Below are 21,917 nucleotides of genomic sequence, written 5' to 3' on the forward strand. Positions count from 1 at the left end.
CATCAGTATAAAGGGTCTTACGTGTAAAAATTTCAATGACCTTGAACCATGTCTTCAAGGTCATCCAAAAACTAACGCAAGAACCTTAAGTGTTAGAAAGTTGGTTCCAATTAGAAAAGTGTTCCACGTCACATTGTAGGTCTAATTAGCTTTGATTTGATCGAATTTGACCTAAAGGAAGTCGAGGAACTGTTTTTCAAAATCACAAAGGTCGTTAAAATGAAAATTTAAAGAAAACGCACATAACTCGAAACCAATTCGTGTTACATCGAAATTTGCTAGACAAACTCATTATGGTGGGAGTTTTTCAAGTTTGTAAAATTTGATGACCTTGAGGAAATTTTTTGATAAATTTGTAAAATTAATCGGAAAAACCATGTTTTTTTCGATAAAAAGCTCAAATTTTACGAATAATACATGGTTTTTAATCATTTTCCGAAATATTAACCAGTAAATTTCTTTATTTAATTTTTTCCCGAAAAAATCAATTTAAACATGGATAATGATTAACTGTCCCCAACCTCTATAACTTTCTAACATTTCCGGTTCTCGCGTTAGTTTTTGGATGACCTTGAAGACATGTTTCAAGGTCATTGCAATTTTTGAACTAAAGACCCTCAATCCTGATGAGGATGTGTAGCAAATTTTAGTACTCTAACACGAGTATCTTTAAAGTTATCAGCTCCCGAACCTCGCTTTCGACACAAATTAGTTTTTGGATGACCTGGAAGACATGGTTCAAGGTCATCGACATTTTCGAAGTAGGGTTCCCCCTACATCTTCTATACGACTTGAAAATTTCAAAATCGTACCTAAATCAGATTTTGAGATATTTGCCCTGGTTCATTTTTTAGTGGACACCCTGTATATCGAAGTGGGACTATTACTATGGACGGAATGTCGTTAAGTGTTGTAGTTTGTTTGTTTGTTTGTCGTGGCAATAATTTATTTTTAAATAATTTATTATATTGGCGACGCCGGGACTCGAACCCAGATAGCTGCTGGCCGCATAATCTACAAAACCTTTACCAATCCAGTCACGCAGCCCTCTTGAGTTTCAGGTCTGTCAGGTAAACAGTGGGAAAAATTTCGACCCCCCTTGAATAACAATACGTTAAAGTCAACTCTTTAACTTAGGATGGTACTTTTTATATCAAACGATAGAACGCGCAGTGCCGTTAATTTCCGCCCCCTCCGACCAACCCCTTTAAAGGGAGAGTGACCGAAAAAAACAAGTTCGGTTCATTAGATAGAACTCTTCGATGGGCACGCAGTGCCGTTAATTTCCGCCTCCTTAAAGGGAGAGAGACCGAAAAAAACAATTGGTCTCATTCGATAGAACTCTTTGACGCGCACGCAGTGCCGTTGATTTCCGCCCCTTAGACCAACCCCCTTAAAGGGAGAGTGATCGAAGAAAAAGTTGGTCTCATTCGATAAAACAATAACAGTAAAAGATTGGAATCGTCTACGCTCGCGTCTACGTGAAAGAGTGAGACCAAAAAATCCAAAGCAGTCAAGCTTAAAAAAGCCGACTACATAGTTATTCGGTTTACTCTGTCATTCACTGGAAGCTGGCTCGCTGCAAGACACTTATGCTATGCAAGCAGCCACCTTCCAGTGAGAAACAGAGTAAACCGAATAAATATGTAGTCGGCCTTTAAGCTGCAAAGTATGCGACCATGGGGACAGAATCTCCGTCTTGCCATATTCTTAAATATCAGCTCTGAGAAAATACCAATTTAGTCACCGAGATAATATAAAATTCGAGAATGACATATTCTATTAATTTCTGTTCTGCAAATTTACAATAATAGGTATTTTTTTATGAATTTCCGAATTTACATGACTTTTGGTGCCTAAACTACCCAAATGTTTGATATAAATTTCCTAAAATAAACACATTTGAATCCCAGTTTAAGAATTTCTTTAAATCATATTTCCACTAATTCCAATAATTTAAAAGAATTATGTTCGTTGTGTTTTGCTTACCTATTTCACCTAAATTGATACTTTCCGTCTATCTAACGATAGGAAATCGATGGCCTCAACAGCTTTTGTATTGGTTTGCCCACCCGCGTTTCCTGATGGTGGGCGGCATCCACTCTTTAACTTAGGATGGCTATTTATATATCTAACGATAAGAAATCACGTAGCCTCAACAGTTTTTGTATTAGTTTGCCTACCTGTGTCTACTAAGGGTGTATGGGTTTGCCCACTCGAATACACTGATGTGGAACTAATATTACGGCCTGGGCCAACTTGTTAGTTTTAGTTTGGTTTTAATCGTGGGTAATTTACCTATGTAGGTATTACTGGAAGCGATAACAAGAGTGATGATCATTGATTACGAGAGTTGCGAGTACTATCGAATGTTATTCTTTTAGTTTGGCCGCGATCTGAACCTTTTAGAGTTAGTCCTATTTTAGTGAAAATGGGAATTCGCAGTTTGAGTTCGCTTATAGATCAAAATGAGGAAATGTCCCCTCATCATAAACTACGAAACACTCGCCTTGTAATCGACGGACACAACCTATTAAATCGGTTTTATTTCAAGAGCGATTTGGATATCGTGCATGGAGGCGATTATGATAAGTAAGCTTTGCACAATTTTGATCTTTTGGCTCCGCGCATAGGTTAAAAAGCGACATATAGGTTTTAAAACTTCAAACGGACTTTTTCCGATTAGACAAAAAAATGGAACTCTTACGAAAGTAGGCCTAGATTTTCGCGACTTTTAAATTTCATTACACTGCTTCTTGAAGAAAAATCTATTGAAATTCATCGTAACCGACATGTAAATTTAGTTTCTATCGTATCTACAAAAGGCGCGTCTATACCACTTAAGGCCCCGAAGCGCAGTGTGAATTTGGGCCTATTTCACGCCCCTTTGAGGCCTAATACAAATTGTGGGTACTAGTCTGATTCCTATAAGAAAAGTCTAGCTTAAATATTTGGTTGATACAAGTCTCGGAGCTCTGAGAGAGTGAGAGTACCAATATTTTGAACACCGGAATAAAGGTCTCAAGGCTGCAAATTTCTGGCTACGTCCAAAAACAGATTTGCGACCTGTTAATTATACCGATACCCCGCCCCATTTTAAGCTACATCTCGATTTAAGGTCTAGAGCGCTATCTCTTGAACGGAATACGAAACATTCAAAAGTATTATTATATTTTAAAATTTTATTTTTAAATAATTATTTTATATTTTATAATATGAATATATAACATAAATTACATTTCATTCAAATTATTTTGTTGATTTATGTGTTAAGTAATTTTATTCAATACTAATAGAATATTATGGTAAAAGTATTAATTATATTATATTATTTTCCAATAGTATATTTAGAAGGCAGATAATCGCTATTATCGTTCACTGCCGAGTGCCGTGAATGTTTTTTCGAAACGTTACGCCAAGGAAGATTATCTCGGAAAAACTGAAGGCGATAAAAACAATTCAAACTGTTAATACGATTTAATAGTCATATCTTTTAGGTATACAATAATCTGATATCTTTGGCGGCTATCTTGGCCGAACGCTGCAACAGAAATTAATTAAACAGAAATCAGCAAGCGCTGATTCGCGAGCGATTTTCGTTACTGGATGCACCCTTTCAAAATACATGTACTCTAACAAAATGTGCTGAATAACATTTTGGGATACTTTGCAAGTGGGTTGTTAGCAGTGAGACGGAAATCTTACGGCAAAAATTTGAAACCCGAATCTTTCTGGGAATATGACATTCGAGTAAAAGATTTTAATGATAATTTGGTTTCGTTGCACGTTTATAGTATTACTCGTATATGTTTCAGGTCTTGTCGGTCGACGAAACATCCGTTGCGAACCCTATTTTTGTTTATAGGTGAATGTGTAGTAACGATTTTATCCGCTAGATGGGTTAAAAACTCAATCGGTTTCCTTGGGGGTTGCGGGGGGAAACACTGCGATTTTTCCTCGTGATCGATGACGAAATCTCGACAATTTTTGGGACGCCATCTAGATAGCCAATTACAGCATGGAAAATTGATTTTCAAATTTAAGAAATAAATAGTTGTAGCTATGGACAGGAGTATTGGCTCACTCCTGTAATCCGTTGCGTCTTGGAGGTAGATAATGTGGACGGCCATGTGAGGACAACCATTAATCCCCCAACGCGTGATGGTCATGTTTCCGCCACGGTTGTCCCGTTCCTATCCCCAAGTATCCCCCGTTAGCGTGGCCTTTATACATATCTCACCCCTGATTAGTCGCATAGCGGTTATTGGACTGTATTGTTCCATCTACGCTAAAAAAAAAGAAAAGTTGAAGTTATTATATGTAGTGATAGTAAATTAAATATGTTGCTACTTAATTGGGCCGACTTGTTAAATTGGTGTAAGAGGTTATCTTTATAATCGGTCAAATACAATGCAAGTGCGCTTCAACGCGTTAGAAAAGAATTATTAATATTGTACGTTTTAAGATATTTAACTATTTAGCTCACGCGGCGAATGTGGTAAGCCGCGTTTGGGGTGAAACTCTTTTGGAAAATGAATGTTTATAGATGTTACTCTTCAGCGAATGTTTCACTTTCGAACCACCAGCCTCGTTTTTATTGGGCTATAGAGGGGCAATTCAAAGTTATAAATAGCTCAGCACTCGCGAATTCTACAGACTAGAGCGAAACGGATGTCGCTCAAAGGGAAAAATATTGGAAGCCTATTTTTAAATGACTGTCTGAACATTTTTAAACTAGCTAAGAAAATTTTCGATCATTGGCTGAGAGAGGATGGCCTATTAAGACCTTCTACTGGCCCATTCATTGAGGGATTTCTCACCATTATAAGTTTTCTTATAGTGTAGTGGAGTGGCATAATGGTTAGCACTTTCGCCTCGCAACAGGAGGAGCCGTGATCGACCCCAGATTGTGGCACAGAGTGAAAACCAGCGGCGGCGATCGGAAAACATTTCTGTGGGGGCCATTATTATTTTATCCAAAGATTCATATACTTAAAACTTAAGCAAGAAAATGTACAGCTCTAAATTTTTATTGCTATATTTTTTTAAAAGCGTTCTTTCTTATATCTTACATGGCCTTTCTTGGTCACATACGAAGGCATTTTAGCTAAAATAGGGTACACGACGAGGCGATTTTCTGCTTGGACGAATCTATCGAAATCAATTTTACGCTTATATCATCTTAATGCTACTCGCATCTGCAATCTCACAATAACTTCGGTAAAAAGACGGAATTCGGACCCAAATAAAGGCAGTGAAATTATAAATTTCCTTTCTGTGGGGGCTCTGCCCTCCTTGGATTTTCCCTGTGGGGGCTCAAGCCCCAGAGCCCCTAGGAATCGCCGTCACTGGTGAAAACTCGGAACAGTTCTTCCACGTAGAATTTGCAAGTTATCTCCCCACTGGTTTGAAAAGTTTCTCCCCGAGTTCTTCGGTTTCCTATTTCCATAAAAACTTGTAGACATAACGATAATAGTGAGTGTAGGGGGCTGTTGGCTCGCGTGGCATGTAAATGATGTAGGGCTTGCCAACACCCTCCTACGCAATTTAACCCGGATTCCTGAATTAATGTCATTAAAGGTCGCTAGCTGTGTTGGGCCTAGTGTAGTGCTTTGGATATTAGCTAGCCTAGCTAAATTATTATTTATTCTAGCAGGAAATTAGGTAGTAGGTCCCTAATCGCGCGGATAGGAGCCTGAGCTTTGTTATTATGACGATGTTCACGCTCTACCGCTCAAAAATTGTTTTGATGCTCGAACTTATTTACGTAAAGGTGTAATACGCATCTTTTCTATTGAACGAAAATATTTAAACATATTAACAGCAAACATGTTTTTACTTTTCTTATCAACTGATTTTGTACTGAGAAAAACTCATGGGTCAACGTAGATTTTGCAGCGCCCACCCTACCTCCCAGATGGTACAAAGAGTAAAATATAATTCGGCATTCATGGTAGAAACGAATACAGTCATGCTTTTACTAGAAATTAGTTGCGTTTTCAAAATGAACGAATATCGTTAAATAAATGAGCCTATATAAAAACTGTCAACTTAATCTTTTAGTTTATAAAACTCTTTCTTGCCTTCCACAGATTCTCCAAGTTGGTAAGGATGTTTTTCTTGAATCTGCGCAAATGCAACATTATTCCAATCGTCATACTCGATGGTGGAGCAGATCCCACCAATCGAAAGAATGCACTGCTGATAAAGCGCATGACGGAACGTATCCGAGCAGCCCATGAAATCTCTCGGACAGGGGTACACGACGAAAACCAAAAGTTGATTTCACCTCGCCTCGCCAAGTTGGTGTTTATCGAAGTTCTTAAAGAAGAAGGCATCTCTGTCCTGCAGGCGGAATTCGAGGCGGACGAAGAGATCGTAGTCATTGCGAACTACTTTCGATGCCCCATACTAAGCGACGACAGCGAATTTTACTTCTTCGAACTTCACGGAGGCTTTGTCAGAATCAGTTCCTTAGGTGATATAACCCACACCATTGACCTGGAAGGTAACCCGCAATCTTTCATGCGATGCAAGCTCTATTTCCTGACACACTTGTTGGAACATTTTCCTGGTTTAAGCAAAGACCTTATACCGATGTGCGTGGCGTTGTTGGGCAGCGATTACATTCCACCCGAAGTGTTAGAAGACTTTTTCGAGACGATAAGTGTAGATAATTATCAAAATAAAAGAATTATTTACAACCCCAGAAACTTTGGGCATACGAAAATAGTGGGTCTATTGTCTTGGATAGAAACTCAAACTTACCACGAAGTTTTAAATCTAGTGCTAGTCAGCGTCAAAGTTGGTTACCGCAAAGAAGTACTTGAAATGATCGAAGAAGTGAAGGGAAATTACTTAAAACACAGTTCGGCCCTAGTGGGTTATTTGCTAAATCCGAACATTTTGGTATCACGTACGTTAAACAAGAAGGTTAAATCTAAAGGTGGGAATATCCCTCCCTTGTGGTTTTTAAAAAAATTGAGTTTGTCAGATTTGGACCCGAACTTGTTAAGCGCAATCTGCAACCGCCGAGTAAGAAATTATCCTATAATCGGTGAACCGACATCTCCAAGTTGTCACACTTGCGCGGCAAAAATTAGATTGGCCATCTACAAGATTGTGTTAAACGTGGACGGATTCGAAAGCTATGTCGTGCAAGAGGATGATCATAGAAATTGGCAACTCGTTTCTAACCGAATTGAAGTGACGTGCGACCAAATGATTGTACCATCTTTAATCGAACTTCCCAATATGGATATGATTAGAAGGCGTCCATTTTTGATGCAGAGTTTGGAATGTCCGGATATGGATCTTGATATATTCCCATCGACTTTGCAGTTGCCTATCGCGGTTCTTCATTTTTTCAAGAAGAACACGACTCTACCAATTAGTGAAGAGTTCATCAACGCTTCGCTTTGTTCGTTAATTCTACTTGGGCTGATACGACCATTACTGGACGGAACGGTTCTCTCAATGGCAAATCAATCCGGTTTGTCGAAAGATTTGATTAGAGCGGACGAGCGATTATCCAAATATTCGAATGCAGTTCGACGCGCGAATGGCGTTTTCCTGTCGGACATCGTGCATCGCTACAACGAATACCACGTTTGTTGCCGTAATGCCTTCAACTTGAACCAACTTCTGGGGAACCCCTTACCAATTCCCAAGTTCCGCGAATGTCTAAGCGGGACTTTCATCTACAATTTGACCCGTGTGTTGAGGATGCAACCGTCACCCGACCAGTTCGTCTCGGAACTCTTGGGTCATGGATCTAGTTGCGATTTTTTCTTTCGTTTCGCGAAAGATTTTATTTAAGAGTATATCTAAACTTTTAATAATAGTATAATTATTTACTGTTGCATAAGTAAGACGCTCAGAGCTGTATTTTAATTCCACAGTTTGGAACAAAACGGTGTTATATTTTAAAGCATGTATCAATTCCGAGTTAGGAAAATAATTTTTAATAAAAGCTTCTATATTAAGATTCTATTTTGGTGATATGATTTGTTATCATTGGATAGACATTTTCTGGATACTTCACTTCGACCTAAGTGAATAATCAATTGATCATCATCAACTATTAGATTAGTTTTGTTTTTTTTGCCTTTTTTCTATTTCAGTACTGCGGTAAATAACGGCAAATATTAAATTTTCATGAACTATTTACAATATTTAAAACTGAAATGTGCATTTATGGAGATAAAACCTAAACCTTGCGCGTCAAGCTTAGTGTAGCCCATTATAAGGGTATTCCAGACTTCTGCTAGCAGATTGCACCTCCTGAAATTAATATTTGAACGTATTGGCTGCGTTCCATCCGTGTTTTTACTGTCTTACGGCCCTGCACTTAATATCGTCATGACTTGCAAAAATTTAGTCCTTCGCTATATTTTCAATGGTCCTCCCCATCTTAATCTTTTCCCCGTGTCCATGCGAACAAAAACGTTCTTTTTCTATATTTCTTCGACTGAATTCAAAGTTACAATTGTCTAGTTTTCTCAACACTAATAGAAAAATGGTTTTAGTTTCAGTTTTAGCCCAGGATAACCTTTGAATAGGGAACAGCAGGCGCTCGAATGCGGGGAGTAGGTATAATACTATTACATTTTGTGTGAAATACTGACTTTAAACTTTTGAAATCAAAATTATTGTATATTATCGTACGCGAAAGCTGAATTATCGAAAAATGCGTATTATACAGAGTGTTGTCAAAAGGTTATGCAAAAATTTTAAAGAGTTGTACGGGGTGAGTTGAGAAGTATGCCTGTTGTTTTCCCATTTTCCTACGATTAGTGAAAATATAGCTTCGAAAAGTGGCCTAGTAGCCCCTGGAAGTAGGCTGCAACAAGTGCAAACCCAAGCAGCAAGGAAACGCGAACATTAAGGTTTGGATTCGTGTGATAGGTAAACAAGTCAGCCCAGCCGGAATATTAGTTTCACATCGACGCAAAGTATCAAAGGTTAAATAGTTAAGCTACCTTTGATGTCTTACGACGTGCAATAATAATCCAATATAATTAATTTACATCGGTGAAAAATATTCCTATTATAACATATCGAAAGAAATTGTCTAATTCAAACTTCCCGCCAAAGAAATTGTCTAATTCAAACATCCCGCCAAACTATCCTATTACATTTTTATTTTCTTTTAATTATTGATATAGCTTAGAAAATAAGTAATCATAATTAATTTACAACGTCGAGAAATATTCCTATTATAATATCCTATTCTAGAATATCGAAAGAAATTGTCTTATTCAAACTTCCCTCCACTCGCCAATTATAATCCTATTCTAGCATATCGAAAGAAATTGTCTAATTCAAACTAACTGCAATAATTCAAACTTCCCGCCAAACTAACTGCTCGATGTGTAGCTCCATCTACCATGTCGTCGCTTTCCACGACGCCGACGACAAACAAACATACAACACTTAACGACATTCCGTCCATAACAATAGTGTCACTTCGAATATATATTCGATGTGAAACTAAAATGGACTTTGTAAACAAATCGAGGTAACCAGCTTAAAAAAAGTAAACTTAAACAGTATTTAAATACATGTCGAATTATGCGACGTTTCTTCTATAACTTATAAAATCGAAATTTAAATTAAATTCATATTTATGTTTTGAATTATTCAAGTACAATTATTTAAGTACAAAAACATTTTAATCATTATCGGCAGAGTCCTCAAAATAAATAGTGTCTTTAGATATTTAGCCATCTTGAAGCTCTGCATATGTTTTAAATGCACATACAATAATAGCAAAAGTGGCATAAGACCCAAAAGTGTGTCAGCTGTACCTTCGTGCCTATTAAAATTTCTAGCGAGACCTAGTCACACTATAGACTACATAACCTACTAGTTGGAATAGTACTAGCAACTATATATTTAGTCTATAGTCTGGCGTTATTTTCTCTCTTCGATTTACTCGCCCGTAGACATACGTTCTAAAACGCCTCACTCGGCGGCGCTGGAGTACCTCAATTTTGATGACGTATTTTCCGATCCCCTTCGTTTCCCTTTTTTACTTTGCGACAAACTCTCATTAACTAGTATACCGTTCTAACACACTTATGCTACTTTTGATAATAGGTGTTTCTTTAAAATATGGGAGGTCACGTGTAAATGTTTTTTCACGTCACTACTCACTAGCTATAGTTATCGAAGATAGAGAACAGCCGCTGGAGTAGATATAGATTTTGGAATTTGTAGTACCAAGAATGTAAATAAATACATTCTTGGTAGTACTAAATAGTCTGGTTAAGCTCGTGACGCGGAGAAATCATTTTATACGATTTTTTTCATTTTATGGCATCAATCAATTTTGAAAGTAAAGTACTGCATTTAAATTTTAGAAAATCAAATTTAAGGATTGAAGACGCGCTTTAAAGCTACCGATTGCCGACTTAGCTTTAATAATAGAGGGTAAAGAGTTACACTCATTATCAATGATAGATGTTGCATTAATAAATCCAAGGATTTTAATCAAGTCAAAATAGATGAGACGTCAGATCAATCTCGACATTATTATTCCAATTGAAATGAGTACACAAATCCTTTTGAGATTGTAAAATAAACGTGTCAATAAAAGATTTATTGGTATTAAAGCCTGTAGCTTTATTCGTGCAAAAGCTTTTACTTAACTGATTACAGACTTAACATAACCAAAGGCTGAATAGAGTTTCATATATCTGTAATCGATGTACAGATTTTTAACCCCTCAGTATAAGCTTAGTACGCGCGGTTTTAACGCAAACTTGAAAATCGTGACTTAAGCATGCACTTGTAGGTTTGTTAGAGCTAGGAGTAACCCGGCCGCCTGAATTATTGGATTCCAAAGTCGCTTGATGACTTAGGTATTAGCCTAGCTATTATTATAAACACAGCACTCCACACAAGGAGTCGTGCATTTTCTTGGGTACATTTTTCATTGGTTAGACTCTTTAGCGTCTGCTGCCGTCGGAAGGGGAAAATTCGGAAATTGTCTTCCCCCTTTCCTTAAAACGCTCTGCGTAAAGGCTTGTCCAACGAAATTTGTACACAACACTGCGTTAGTGAGTGTAAAGGCCAGTTGCGTTCTCCTTGTGTTTGTTGCTCCTAGATTAATGTAAGAAACAAAAACGTATGTTAAAACTATATGGCGTTGTTATTTTATAGAATGGTGAAGCGAAATATGTCAAATACCCACCAAATTGGTCTTTTCCATAACGTTAAGAGTTTGAAATTCTAATAAAAGGACAATAATGTTATATCAAAAGTGGTAAAATTACCAAAAGTGTGTCAGTTCCTATAATTTCCAATGCTAAAGATTTAATGAATGCTGCTATCAAGAAAGACCGCATAGAGGGCTATAGCTAGGATGGACGATGCACTCTTTTCTATATTGTTCTTTCGTGTTTTGTATTTCAACGTAGATAGATGGCGGTAGCGTTTCTGTCGAGTGGCAAAAAATCAAAAACCTGCTAGCCTACCACAGTGGTTCTTTAGTTCTCGAAGCTCCCGCCAGGCGTCACTGTTTCTACTTTTGAACTTCATTAACTCCCCAATGAATACCCTACCAACTTTTACTTCGCGTGTAACATTTATTTCAAAACGATTACATTGATACACTTTTGGTAATAGTCCTTTAAATAAAAGATAATCCATAGCCGATTATAGAGTTTGTGCTGCTGTGACTGGACATATAACTGGTTTGTCTATGGTTTCTCTTTATACTGCCAAAGCTGATAATTTTCTAAGCATTGATCTGGCAGCATTTTTCAACAGGGGGCAAGATAGTCAGAGAGGGGTTTATTTAATTTCGACGAATCGAATATTCGATTTGGTATTCGATCGAATTATTTGGTCGCACCAAATAGTCCAAGAGCCCATGACAAAATAAGCATGTGATAAGCTACACGATGGGTCGAGGTATTTTTTAATTAGGTAAGTGATTTATAACAAAGAACTGTTTGTCTTACGGGTCAAAGTGGGGGCTTTCCGGAAATATGAACCACGTGACGTCACTTCCGGTGACCTTGAAAATTGATATGACCTGATATTGGTGTCATTCGATTGGTCTCAACGTGCTCTTACCAAATATCGCTAAATTAACCTTCAAATCTGAACCAAGAGGCGTATAAGATTAAACAACTAATTTCAAGCCCCTCCCAAATTTACGTGTATAAGACAAAATTACTTTTTTAGTCAGAGGCGTATACAGCTAAGATTACATCATATTTCCTGTCGAGTAATTAACGCGTAGATCTTTATTTTAAAGTTTACGTTAAAAACGTGCTTTAAATCACGTCGCGTGATTTGAAACGCGCGCGCTCCTCACGATTTTCAGTTCACGCGCTAAATTAATTTCAAATCTTAACCATTACCCGTTAAAATTTCAGGCCTAATAGCCGCTCAAAATTTTGTTCCAAATTAACGGTAACACTAGACCCCTAAATTCTTTTCATATATCGAGTTGATTATAGCGCCTTGTCAAGATGCTTTCATATGGAATGGATTTCCCTTTTGACGATGAAAGTTTAGCGTTGGGCTTCACCAACCCCAACCTGCAGAGAAACCGAGGCTTCGAAAGGGCTTACCACCAAATGTGCGTCTTCCTAGGTGAGAACACAGACCACAGTCAAAACATCAGCGACGTGTCCGGTCCAAGTATACACGGCATCGACTCGGAAACGGACAGTATTATCATGGGACCTCATGCTGACATGTCCGGTTCAAGTATACACGGCATCGACTCGGAAACGGACAGTATTATCATGGGACCTTACGCTGACATGTCCGGTCCAAGCATACACGGCATTGACTCGGAAACGGACAGTATTCTCATGGGACCTTACGCTGATATGTCCGGTCCAAGCATACACGGCATTGACTCGGAAACGGACAGTATTATCATGGGACCTTACGCTGATATGTCCGGTCCAAGCATACACGGCATCGACTCTGAAACGGACAGTATTCTCATGGGACCTTACGCTGACATGTCCGGTCCAAGCATACACGGAATCGACTCAGAAACGGACAGTATTCTCATGGGGCCTCACGAAGACGTCAGCTTTAATGGTAATAGTTAATATATATAAAAAGGGCAAAAGATTAGATCACACTACTGTTTTCTAACTTTCTTTGATCTACCAAGAATGGGACCCACACAACATCCTCGATTGGGAGACCGACAGTATTTTGAACTCAGGAGGGAACATAAATTTGCACGGTAAATGACCCTAGATACTCTAAATAGAGAGCTCCTAGTCAACGTGGTTCTATTCAAGCAGATCTGAGCCATTCCAGCGCAGGAAGTGGAGGAAGTCGAGGTAGTCGAGGAAGTCGAGGTAGTCGAGGCAGTCGAGGCAGTCGATCCAGTCGAAGAAGTCGTGGAAGTCGAGGATCGATGGACCTTCTGGACGAATCAGACAGTATCCTAGAGCATGGAAACTTTAATTTATCCGGTAATAAGACATATTAGAGCCAATTTTGCACATATTTTAGTTTTAGATTATCAAACAATCTGGTATTTCAGGGAGTGATCATAGTGGCTCACTAAGACATCCGAGCAGATACATGGCGGAAGATGAAATCCCCATCGGCTGGGAATCAGACAGTATCCTTGGAAATAGCCACGCAGACGTTAGCATTAGCGGTATGTCTACGCTAGTCAGTTCAAGGTGTCGGCCTACAGTCGTTTGCTTTTTCAGAGTTGGAAGGGAGGCAGCCACAGTTGGTCAAAGTACCCCGCTTTTCCGGACACAGAGGATTCACCGTCACCGATATTAATCCCTTGGATACCTCAATCGACGAATTTCAGTCCAGATTTTTGAAAAGACCGCTGACACCAAGGCACTCACATCGACACTCCTCGAGTCATTCTCCAAGACACTCCTCGAGTCATTCTCCAAGACACTCCTCGAGTCATTCTCCAAAACACTCTTCGAGTCATTCTCCAAGACACTCTTCTAGTCATTCTCCAAGACACTCCCCAAAACGAAGAAGACATTAAAACATGGGAAATTTCGATACATTTTCGTCACTTTTCAAAGAATTATTTCAAAATTGTGATGTTTCTGGCGAAATAAATTAATTCTGAGGCTTTAATTTCAAGGATTTTATTACTTAAAATATTGCCTTTATAGACACAAAATGAACGATCGAAATATATGCAATTTACGACAAAATGTTGGGGTAGAACGTTCTTTTAATTGTAACTAAAATCGTAATACTTCGGCCATGAATATTCAGGGCCGGATTAAAAGGTGTGGAAGCCCTGGGGCAACAAGGGAGTGGAGGCCCCTAATTATCTTTCAAACAAGTAAAACCATTTTTTGCAGTGTTTAAATAATTTATTGCGGAACAAATCAAATTATAGCGTTAACAAATAGAGCCTTAGAAACCTTTTTCGACGAAAAATCGTTGATGATTTCGGTGAAATCCAACTCACGGAAAAAATCACTTTCAATGCTAAGTAGAGATAACTTTATAGGCGGTTTGGTCTCATCGTAGTTCTTAGCCTATTTTTATAATTTTAATTTTCGAAAATGAGCGCTCTCCAGTGCAATTCGACACCATCAAAACCAAGTACATTCTCAGTGTAATTTCAATGTTTGGGAATGTAGCTCTGAAATTTTTATTTTCAAGCATTTGATAGTAGAACAACTCAATAGATTGGTCTTTTTGGTAGTCCTTTTTGTATAAATCTATCAACGATACAAATTGAACCGACTCATTACCAAGACTAGGTTCCAAATCGTCTTTGTAAACTTTTACCAATTCTTCTACTGCAGCATGCAAATTTGCAGCGTTTTCTCCTCTAAGTGATTAAGAAATACGAATCTCGAACGTACAGCATCGTACGCGTGCAATCTTTCAGTAAGAGAAACACATAGCTGATCAATCACTGGGATAAAACCTGACACTTTAAATTTTCCTTTTAGTGATAGGTTTGCGTCTTGTTCTTTCATATAATCGAGCGGATTTAACCTCACATTTCTTGTTTCGGTGTGTGATTGTACGTACTAGTCAGTATTTGATAATCCTTTAGCTGCTTCTTCGTATTTATCTAACTCGGCTCTTTGGATTCCACAAATAATTTTAATGATTCCAATGCACGCATTGCAGATTCAAGAATCTTTTTAGAGCCCTGCAACATCTTGTTTGTAGCATAAAATCGTTCCAAGATGTCGTTCCAAAAGATGGCAAACAGAGCGGTTTCGAGACCATTCATCTTTTCCAAAAGATGCGTTGCTTGGTTTCTCACGATGCATTTTTGCTCCTTATCAGACGATATGCTGTATAGATTTTCTTTTATCTCGGAATTACCGTCGAAAATGGCTTTCGTTGCTTCAGCTCGACAGGACCATTGAGTATCGCTAAGCCTTTTCAACACTTAGAATTGTCCGTTTTTTCTCTCCGATAATTTTTCGGTTAGAATTCGGTATCGTTCTGTACTTGCTGTGAAAAATTTATATAAATTCTGAACGAAATCAAAGAATTGAACAGCCGATGCGCAAGAATTGGCAGCTGCCTTTTCAACTAAATTAAGAGAATGACCACAACATGGTACAGACGCCGTTATACGATTTTTCTCCAAAATCAGAGCTTGCATCCCTTTGTATTTCCACTCATTTTTGCAGCATTATCGTACGATTGGCCACCGCAATCGAGAATGTCAATTTTATGGTCGCCTAAAAATTTTAGTAAAGCATTTGTTGTGGCTTCACCAGTATGGCTGCATTTTGGTAAAAAGGTTAACAAAAATTTACTTTGGCATCGATTCTCCAATATATCTCACAACTATAGTCTGTTGATCGATATGCGATTCGTCGGGCGTGGAGTCCAATGACACCGAATAATACTTGGACTTTTTAATTCTTGATATTATTTCATCGAGGACTTTATCACCCATAGAGCGGATCAGCTCTTCACAAATCATAGACGAAAGGTAATTGACATGACCACTCCCTTTGTTCGCATGTTCTTTCAAAAGGGTTGCGAGAAGTGGTTCATACTCGGCTAGTAATTCCAGAATACCGACGAAATTTCCATTGCTCGGTGAACCAATAATTTCACTATCCCCTCGGAAGGCTAAACCTCGCTCATCAATGAATTTAATAGTTCTGATAATTCTGAGTATTTTCCACCAATATTGGATTTGTTGCACTAAACTCATCACCGATTCCAAGTGAGTATTTGAAATCTCATGCTCGGATCAGATTCATGCTTCCAGTCACAAAACCCTTCTCCGCTTAATTTCGTGTTTTGAGTGGACATCAATTTACACGCGTAACAATATATTCTACCCGTAGTTGGAGAGAGAAACAAAGCCAAAATCGGTTGATGGTCTCTGAATTTTGATTGCGACGTGTTAACATATTCTTTGAACATTTCTGGTTCCGAACCAAGTTTGAATGATCTCGCGACTGATCTTGTAGAACTGAATTCTGTAAAGATACTTCATCCCAATTTTAAAGTTCTATGGAACCTTTATACGCCCAATATTATATCATTTCTTCTGTAATACCGTCAGGTCAAAGACCAATGTCATTTTTGAAACCGATGGTTCATGATTCTGATTACGAAGTTTTCAAAGATTCTGTGGTGTCGCCTGATGCATCAGCTGGATTATCATTTTCATGAATGTCCACCAAATTTTCATATATTGTTGAATCTCCTATTGCAATTTTAGTAATTGGTCAATTTGTGTTTTAGCTAAAGTTTCTTCGGTTTTCTTTTCACGTTCCGCTTGTAATTTCCTCTTCTGGGAACCACTTACAAAATACTCGAGGAGTTTTGTGACTATCACTCATTATTCCCCTTTAAAAGAAAGGTTAAGAAAACATTCAACCATATTCCGACGGAACTATACAGGGTGTTTCAAAAGGTGGTAAGTTGAGAGGTATGCCGGTTTTTTTCCCCCTATTTTCCTACGATGAGTTAAAAGAGCGCCAGAGAGCTTTAAAGTGTGGCCTACTAGCCCCTGGAAGTAGGCTGCAACAAGCGCAAAACGAAGCTGCGGGGAAACGCGAACATTAAGGTTTGGGTTCGTGTGATAGGTCACGGCCCACTGCGCATGCGCTCGCGTTCTCTCGCCCCATAGCGGCCCGCTCAATCAGCCCAAAATAGTGAATGCCATTTGTGGCCGCTACGTAGGCTGTAGCGCTATAATCTGACCCCTCTTTAACATTGAATCCTACGGAGATATGTTGGATTTTGATTCATTATGAAAAAGATTGAGAATTAATCGGAATTTTCAAGGAAATGAAAGGTAAATCAACTCTTTTTATACGTTTTAATTACTTTTTCAAAATTTTTACTTTTGTTTTTCCCGCCGAAAATAATATTTTAAAATCCAAGATGTCAGATGCTCTCACTACTGAGTCAGCTGTTAAAGTTGACAACACGTCGATGAAAGGGGACTGCTTGGATAATCACAATTTTCTCTTGTAGGGCAAATACTAAAAGGCCAACTAGCCAACTTGGCCAACTTGGCCCACTAAATAGCCAAGGTATGTGGGAACTTGGCCAACTTTGGAAACTTTGTTTATACATGATTTTCACGTGACATTTAAATGTTTTTCATTATAAATGAAATTTTATTATAATTTCATTTAAATTATCCATATTTCGATAAGTTTTTATCGTTTGAAAAACATTTTTGTACCTTTTGGGGAAAACCAGTTGGCCTTTTAGTAAAGAAATGGCCCACCCGATGTTTACGTCGCTTTCGGACGTTTTAGGAAAAAGTCAAACGCGCAATACCGAGTTAATATCGCGAAAATAAGGTAATTCATTTATTATTAATTATATTTTATGCGGGTCGAATACGTTTCTAGTCCTTTTTCGACAATTGAAGATATGGCCAACGCGGTGTTAACGAGTCTTTCCGAGGTATTAGGAAAAAGCCAACGACGTCCATTCGCCGAAATGGTTTTCAACAGAGATATATCTGTGATAGGGTAGAACTCGCGACAGGGGAAATAAATAAGTTTAAAGTGTTGGACAAAAGTATCCTATATTAAATAGTTATAAATTGCAAAAACTTCACCATGTTTTAGTAAAATTATATATTTAAATTATAATTAATATTATAAATATTGTTGATTCACATTGAATTTTATATTAGAAATGATATCGATGAATATTGTTTTAGCCAACCGCGTTTTCAAATTTCAAGAAATGGCCAACCCGTTGTTTACGTCTCTTTCGGACGTTTTAGGAAAAAGCCAACCGCGCTATACCCAGTTAATAACTTCAAAAACTTGTTAAGTTGTTTTTTGACGTTTGAAGAAATGGCCAACCCGGTGTTTACGTCTCTTTCGGACGTTTTAGGAAAAAGCCAACCGCGCTATACCCAGTTAAAAACTTCAAAAACTTGTTAAGTTGTTTTTGGACGTTTCAAGAAATGGCCAACCCGGTGTTTACGTCTCTTTCGGACGTTTTAGGAAAAAGCCAACCGCGCTATATACCCAGTTAATAACTTCCAAACCTTGTTAAGTTGTTTTTTGACGTTTGAAGAAATGGCCAACCCGTTGTTTACGTCTCTTTCCGACGTTTTAGGAAAAAGCCAACCGCGCTATATACCCAGTTAATAACTTCCAAACCTTGTTAAGTTGTTTTTTGACGTTTGAAGAAATGGCCAACCCGTTGTTTACGTCTCTTTCCGACGTTTTAGGAAAAAGCCAACCGCGCTATACCCAGTTAATAACTTCAAAAACTTGTTAAGTTGTTTTTGGACGTTTCAAGAAATGGCCAACCCGGTGTTTACGTCTCTTTCGGACGTTTTAGGAAAAAGCCAACCGCGCTATATACCCAGTTAATAACTTCCAAACCTTGTTAAGTTGTTTTTTGACGTTTGAAGAAATGGCCAACCCGGTGTTAACGTCTCTTTCCGACGTTTTAGGTAAAAGCCAACCGCGCTATACCCAGTTAATAACTTCAAAAACTTGTTAAGTTGTTTTTGGACGTTTGAAGAAATGGCCAACCCGTTGTTTACGTCTCTTTCCGACGTTTTAGGAAAAAGCCTACCGCGCTATATACCCAGTTAATAACTTCCAAACCTTGTTAAGTTGTTTTTTGACGTTTGAAGAAATGGCCAACCCGTTGTTTACGTCTCTTTCCGACGTTTTAGGAAAAAGCCAACCGCGCTATACCCAGTTAATAACTTCAAAACTTGTTAAGTTGTTTTTTGACGTTTGAAGAAATGGCCAACCCGTTGTTTACGTCTCTTTCCGACGTTTTAGGAAAAAGCCAACCGCGCTATACCCAGTTAATAACTTCCAAAACTTGTTAAGTTGTTTTTTGACGTTTGACGTATAGCGCGGTTGGCTTTTTCCTAAAACGCCCGAAAGAGACATAAACACCGGGTTGGCCATTTCTTCAAACGTCAAAAAATGAATTAAGACGTTTTTGAAAAAATATTAACTCGGTATAGCGCGGTTGGCTTTTTCCTAAAACGCCCGAAAGAGACATAAACACCGGGTTGGCCATTTTTTCAAACGTCAAAAAATGAATTAAGACTTTTTGAAAAAATATTAACTCGGTATAGCGCGGTTGGCTTTTTCCTAAAACGTCCGAAAGAGACGTAAGCACCGGGTTGGACATTTCTTCAAACGTCAAAACATGAATTAAGACGTTTTTGAAAAAATATTAAGTCGGTATAGCGCGGTTGGCTTTTTCCTAAAACGTCCGAAAGAGACATAAACACCGGGTTGGCCATTTCTTCAAACGCCAAAAAATGAATTAAGACGTTTTTGAAAAAATATTAACTCGGTATAGCGCGGTTGGCTTTTTCCTAAAACGTCCGAAAGAGACATAAACACCGGGTTGGCCATTTCTTCAAACGTCAAAAAATGAATTAAGACGTTTTTGAAAAAATATTAACTCGGTATAGCGCGGTTGGCTTTTTCCTAAAACGTCCGAAAGAGACATAAACACCGGGTTGGCCATTTCTTCAAACGTCAAAAAATGAATTAAGACGTTTTTGAAAAAATATTAACTCGGTATAGCGCGGTTGGCTTTTTCCTAAAACGTCCGAAAGAGACGTAAGCACCGGGTTGGCCATTTCTTGAAACGTTCAAAACCAACTTAACAAGTTTTTGAAGTTATTAACTGGGTATAGCGCGGTTGAAAAAGCCCGAAAGGGACGTAAACACCAGGTTGGCCATTTCTTGAAATGTCAAAACGCGGTTGGCTAGAACAATATTCATCAATAACATTTCTAATGTAAAATTCAACGTGAATCAACAATATTTATAATATTAATAATAATTTAAATATATAATTTTCGTAAAACATTGTGCTAAATACGTTTTCATGGTGAAGTTATTGCAATTTATAACTATTTAATATAGGATAGTTTTGTCCAACACTTTAAACTTATTTATTTCCCTCGTCGCGAGTTCTACCGTATCCCAGATATATCTCTGTTGTAAACCATTTCGGCGAATGGACGTCGTTGGCTTTTTCCTAATACGTCGGAAAGACTCGTTAACACCGCGTTGGCCTGCCATATCTTCAATTGTCGGAAAAGGACTAGAAACGTATTCGACCCGCATAAAATATAATTAGTAATAAATTAATTACCTTATTTTCGCGATATTAACTCGGTATTGCGCGGTTGCCTTTTTCCTAAAACGTCTTAAAGGGACGTAAACATCGGGTGGGCCATTTCTCTACTAAAAGGCCAACTGGAAGGTAGTCTTTTCCTCAAAAGGTAAAAAAATGTTTTTCAAACTATAAAAACTTATTGAAATATGGATAATTTAAATGAAATTGTAATAAAATTTCATTTATAATGAAAAACATTTAAATGTCGCGTGAAAATCATGTATGAACAAAGTTTCCAAAGTTGGCCAAGTTCCCACATACCTTAGCTATTTAGTGGGCCAAGTTGGCCAAGTTGGCTAGTTGGCCTTTTAGTAGCTCTCCGCTTGTTGCTAAGCCAATAGCAAATATTTTAATAACTGGGAAATGGAAAGTAAGTTATTATTTAAATATTTACAATCCAAAATATAGAGAAGTTTAAACAAAGTTATTATTTATCTTTTTCGAGGAAAGACTGCCGCAAATGTTGTATTGGACGTTTCACATTTTGGGAAACTTTCTCGTTTTAGGCTTAAAACTAAGATCTTTAAGTTTCTCGTAACAAGCTGAAATTTAACCGTGTTATATTATCAACTAAAGGTGGAATTATTATATTTTAAACCCCCTCTGTCTGATAGTTAAATTAAATCAAGGAGCGGAGAATAGGAAGTCCCATTTTGAAATTTGATTCGTTTAATCAATAAATCTAATATTGTTGGAATTTGGTTACTTGATTTTTAAGAGGCAAGAAAATGACTAAACATTATTTACATTTTTGAGGGGCTACTATGAGATTTTTAGGGTGGGCTGATTTTTAATTTCAGGTCAGTATATCCCACCCCCAAGGGTCTAGAGACACCAGTGCATTTATAACCAAATTGTTTACAGGTTCTTTGAAAATGTCAAGCCCACAATTGTCTTTTAAAGATGAATTCTGTACCTTTATCTGTGTCAATAAAGTGTAAACCGCATACTACATTAGATGCTGATGTCATTTATTTTGTAATTATCACGTGATGTGATATGATTTTCAGCCATCTTTCTCGCAGAGTTTCATAATTTTTTTAGATTTGCAATAAGGAACGCAACACAAAAGCATTTTAATCTAGTTAAGTAAGGGTAACTAAATTGTGTAATAAAAATTATTTAATTTCTAATTACCTGTAAACTGTATTATTACGCTTCAATAGTTTGAATAATCTAGTGAATCCATTGACTTATTGAAAAATTAAATTAAAAACCATATAAATATATGTTGGAACTTATTATTAAAAGGGTTTCAAACAAAGTAAATCTTAGAACATGTTTATAATCAAAATTAACAAATTCCACCT

The 21,917-nt window shown here is 37.7% G+C and overlaps 3 protein-coding genes across 3 annotated transcripts; 2 read left to right on the forward strand and 1 right to left on the reverse strand.

Annotated features, from left to right (window-relative positions):
* Positions 1-2,479: 2,479 nt before the first annotated feature.
* On the forward strand, positions 2,480-7,942 carry LOC149927395 (single-strand DNA endonuclease ASTE1-like). Its single transcript, XM_090159106.1, has 2 exons — positions 2,480-2,592; positions 6,093-7,942. Exon 2 carries the CDS (start codon positions 6,112-6,114, stop codon positions 7,816-7,818), a length of 1,707 nt encoding a protein of 568 aa, XP_090015232.1. The 5' UTR covers positions 2,480-2,592; positions 6,093-6,111; the 3' UTR covers positions 7,819-7,942.
* A 4,419-nt stretch (positions 7,943-12,361) lies between these two features.
* Positions 12,362-14,100, forward strand: LOC149927396 (uncharacterized). Its single transcript, XM_090158476.1, has 5 exons — positions 12,362-13,071; positions 13,148-13,222; positions 13,284-13,457; positions 13,529-13,648; positions 13,704-14,100. The coding sequence occupies exons 1-5, from the start codon at positions 12,486-12,488 to the stop codon at positions 14,003-14,005; spliced, it is 1,257 nt and encodes a 418-aa protein (XP_090014602.1). The 5' UTR covers positions 12,362-12,485; the 3' UTR covers positions 14,006-14,100.
* Positions 14,101-15,760: 1,660 nt separating this feature from the next.
* LOC149927397 (zinc finger MYM-type protein 1-like) lies at positions 15,761-16,171 on the reverse strand. Its single transcript, XM_090157850.1, has one exon. It carries the CDS (start codon positions 16,169-16,171, stop codon positions 15,761-15,763), a length of 411 nt encoding a protein of 136 aa, XP_090013976.1.
* Between the last annotated feature and the right edge of the window lie 5,746 nt (positions 16,172-21,917).

This window comes from Leiobunum rupestre, chromosome 9 (assembly GCF_980474605.1).
Source record: "Leiobunum rupestre chromosome 9, qqLeiRupe1.1.hap1, whole genome shotgun sequence".
Lineage (NCBI taxonomy): Eukaryota > Metazoa > Arthropoda > Arachnida > Opiliones > Sclerosomatidae > Leiobunum > Leiobunum rupestre.

Coding starts and splice junctions, on each gene's coding strand:
- LOC149927396 (XM_090158476.1), top strand. CDS start 12,486: ATGCTTTCATATGGAATGGATTTCCCTTTTGACGATGAAAGTTTAGCG. Junction 13,072..13,147: donor CGAAGACGTCAGCTTTAATG/GTAATAGTTAAT, acceptor TGATCTACCAAG/AATGGGACCCACACAACATC. Junction 13,649..13,703: donor CGCAGACGTTAGCATTAGCG/GTATGTCTACGC, acceptor TTGCTTTTTCAG/AGTTGGAAGGGAGGCAGCCA.
- LOC149927397 (XM_090157850.1), bottom strand. CDS start 16,171: ATGAGTTTAGTGCAACAAATCCAATATTGGTGGAAAATACTCAGAATT.
- LOC149927395 (XM_090159106.1), top strand. CDS start 6,112: ATGTTTTTCTTGAATCTGCGCAAATGCAACATTATTCCAATCGTCATA.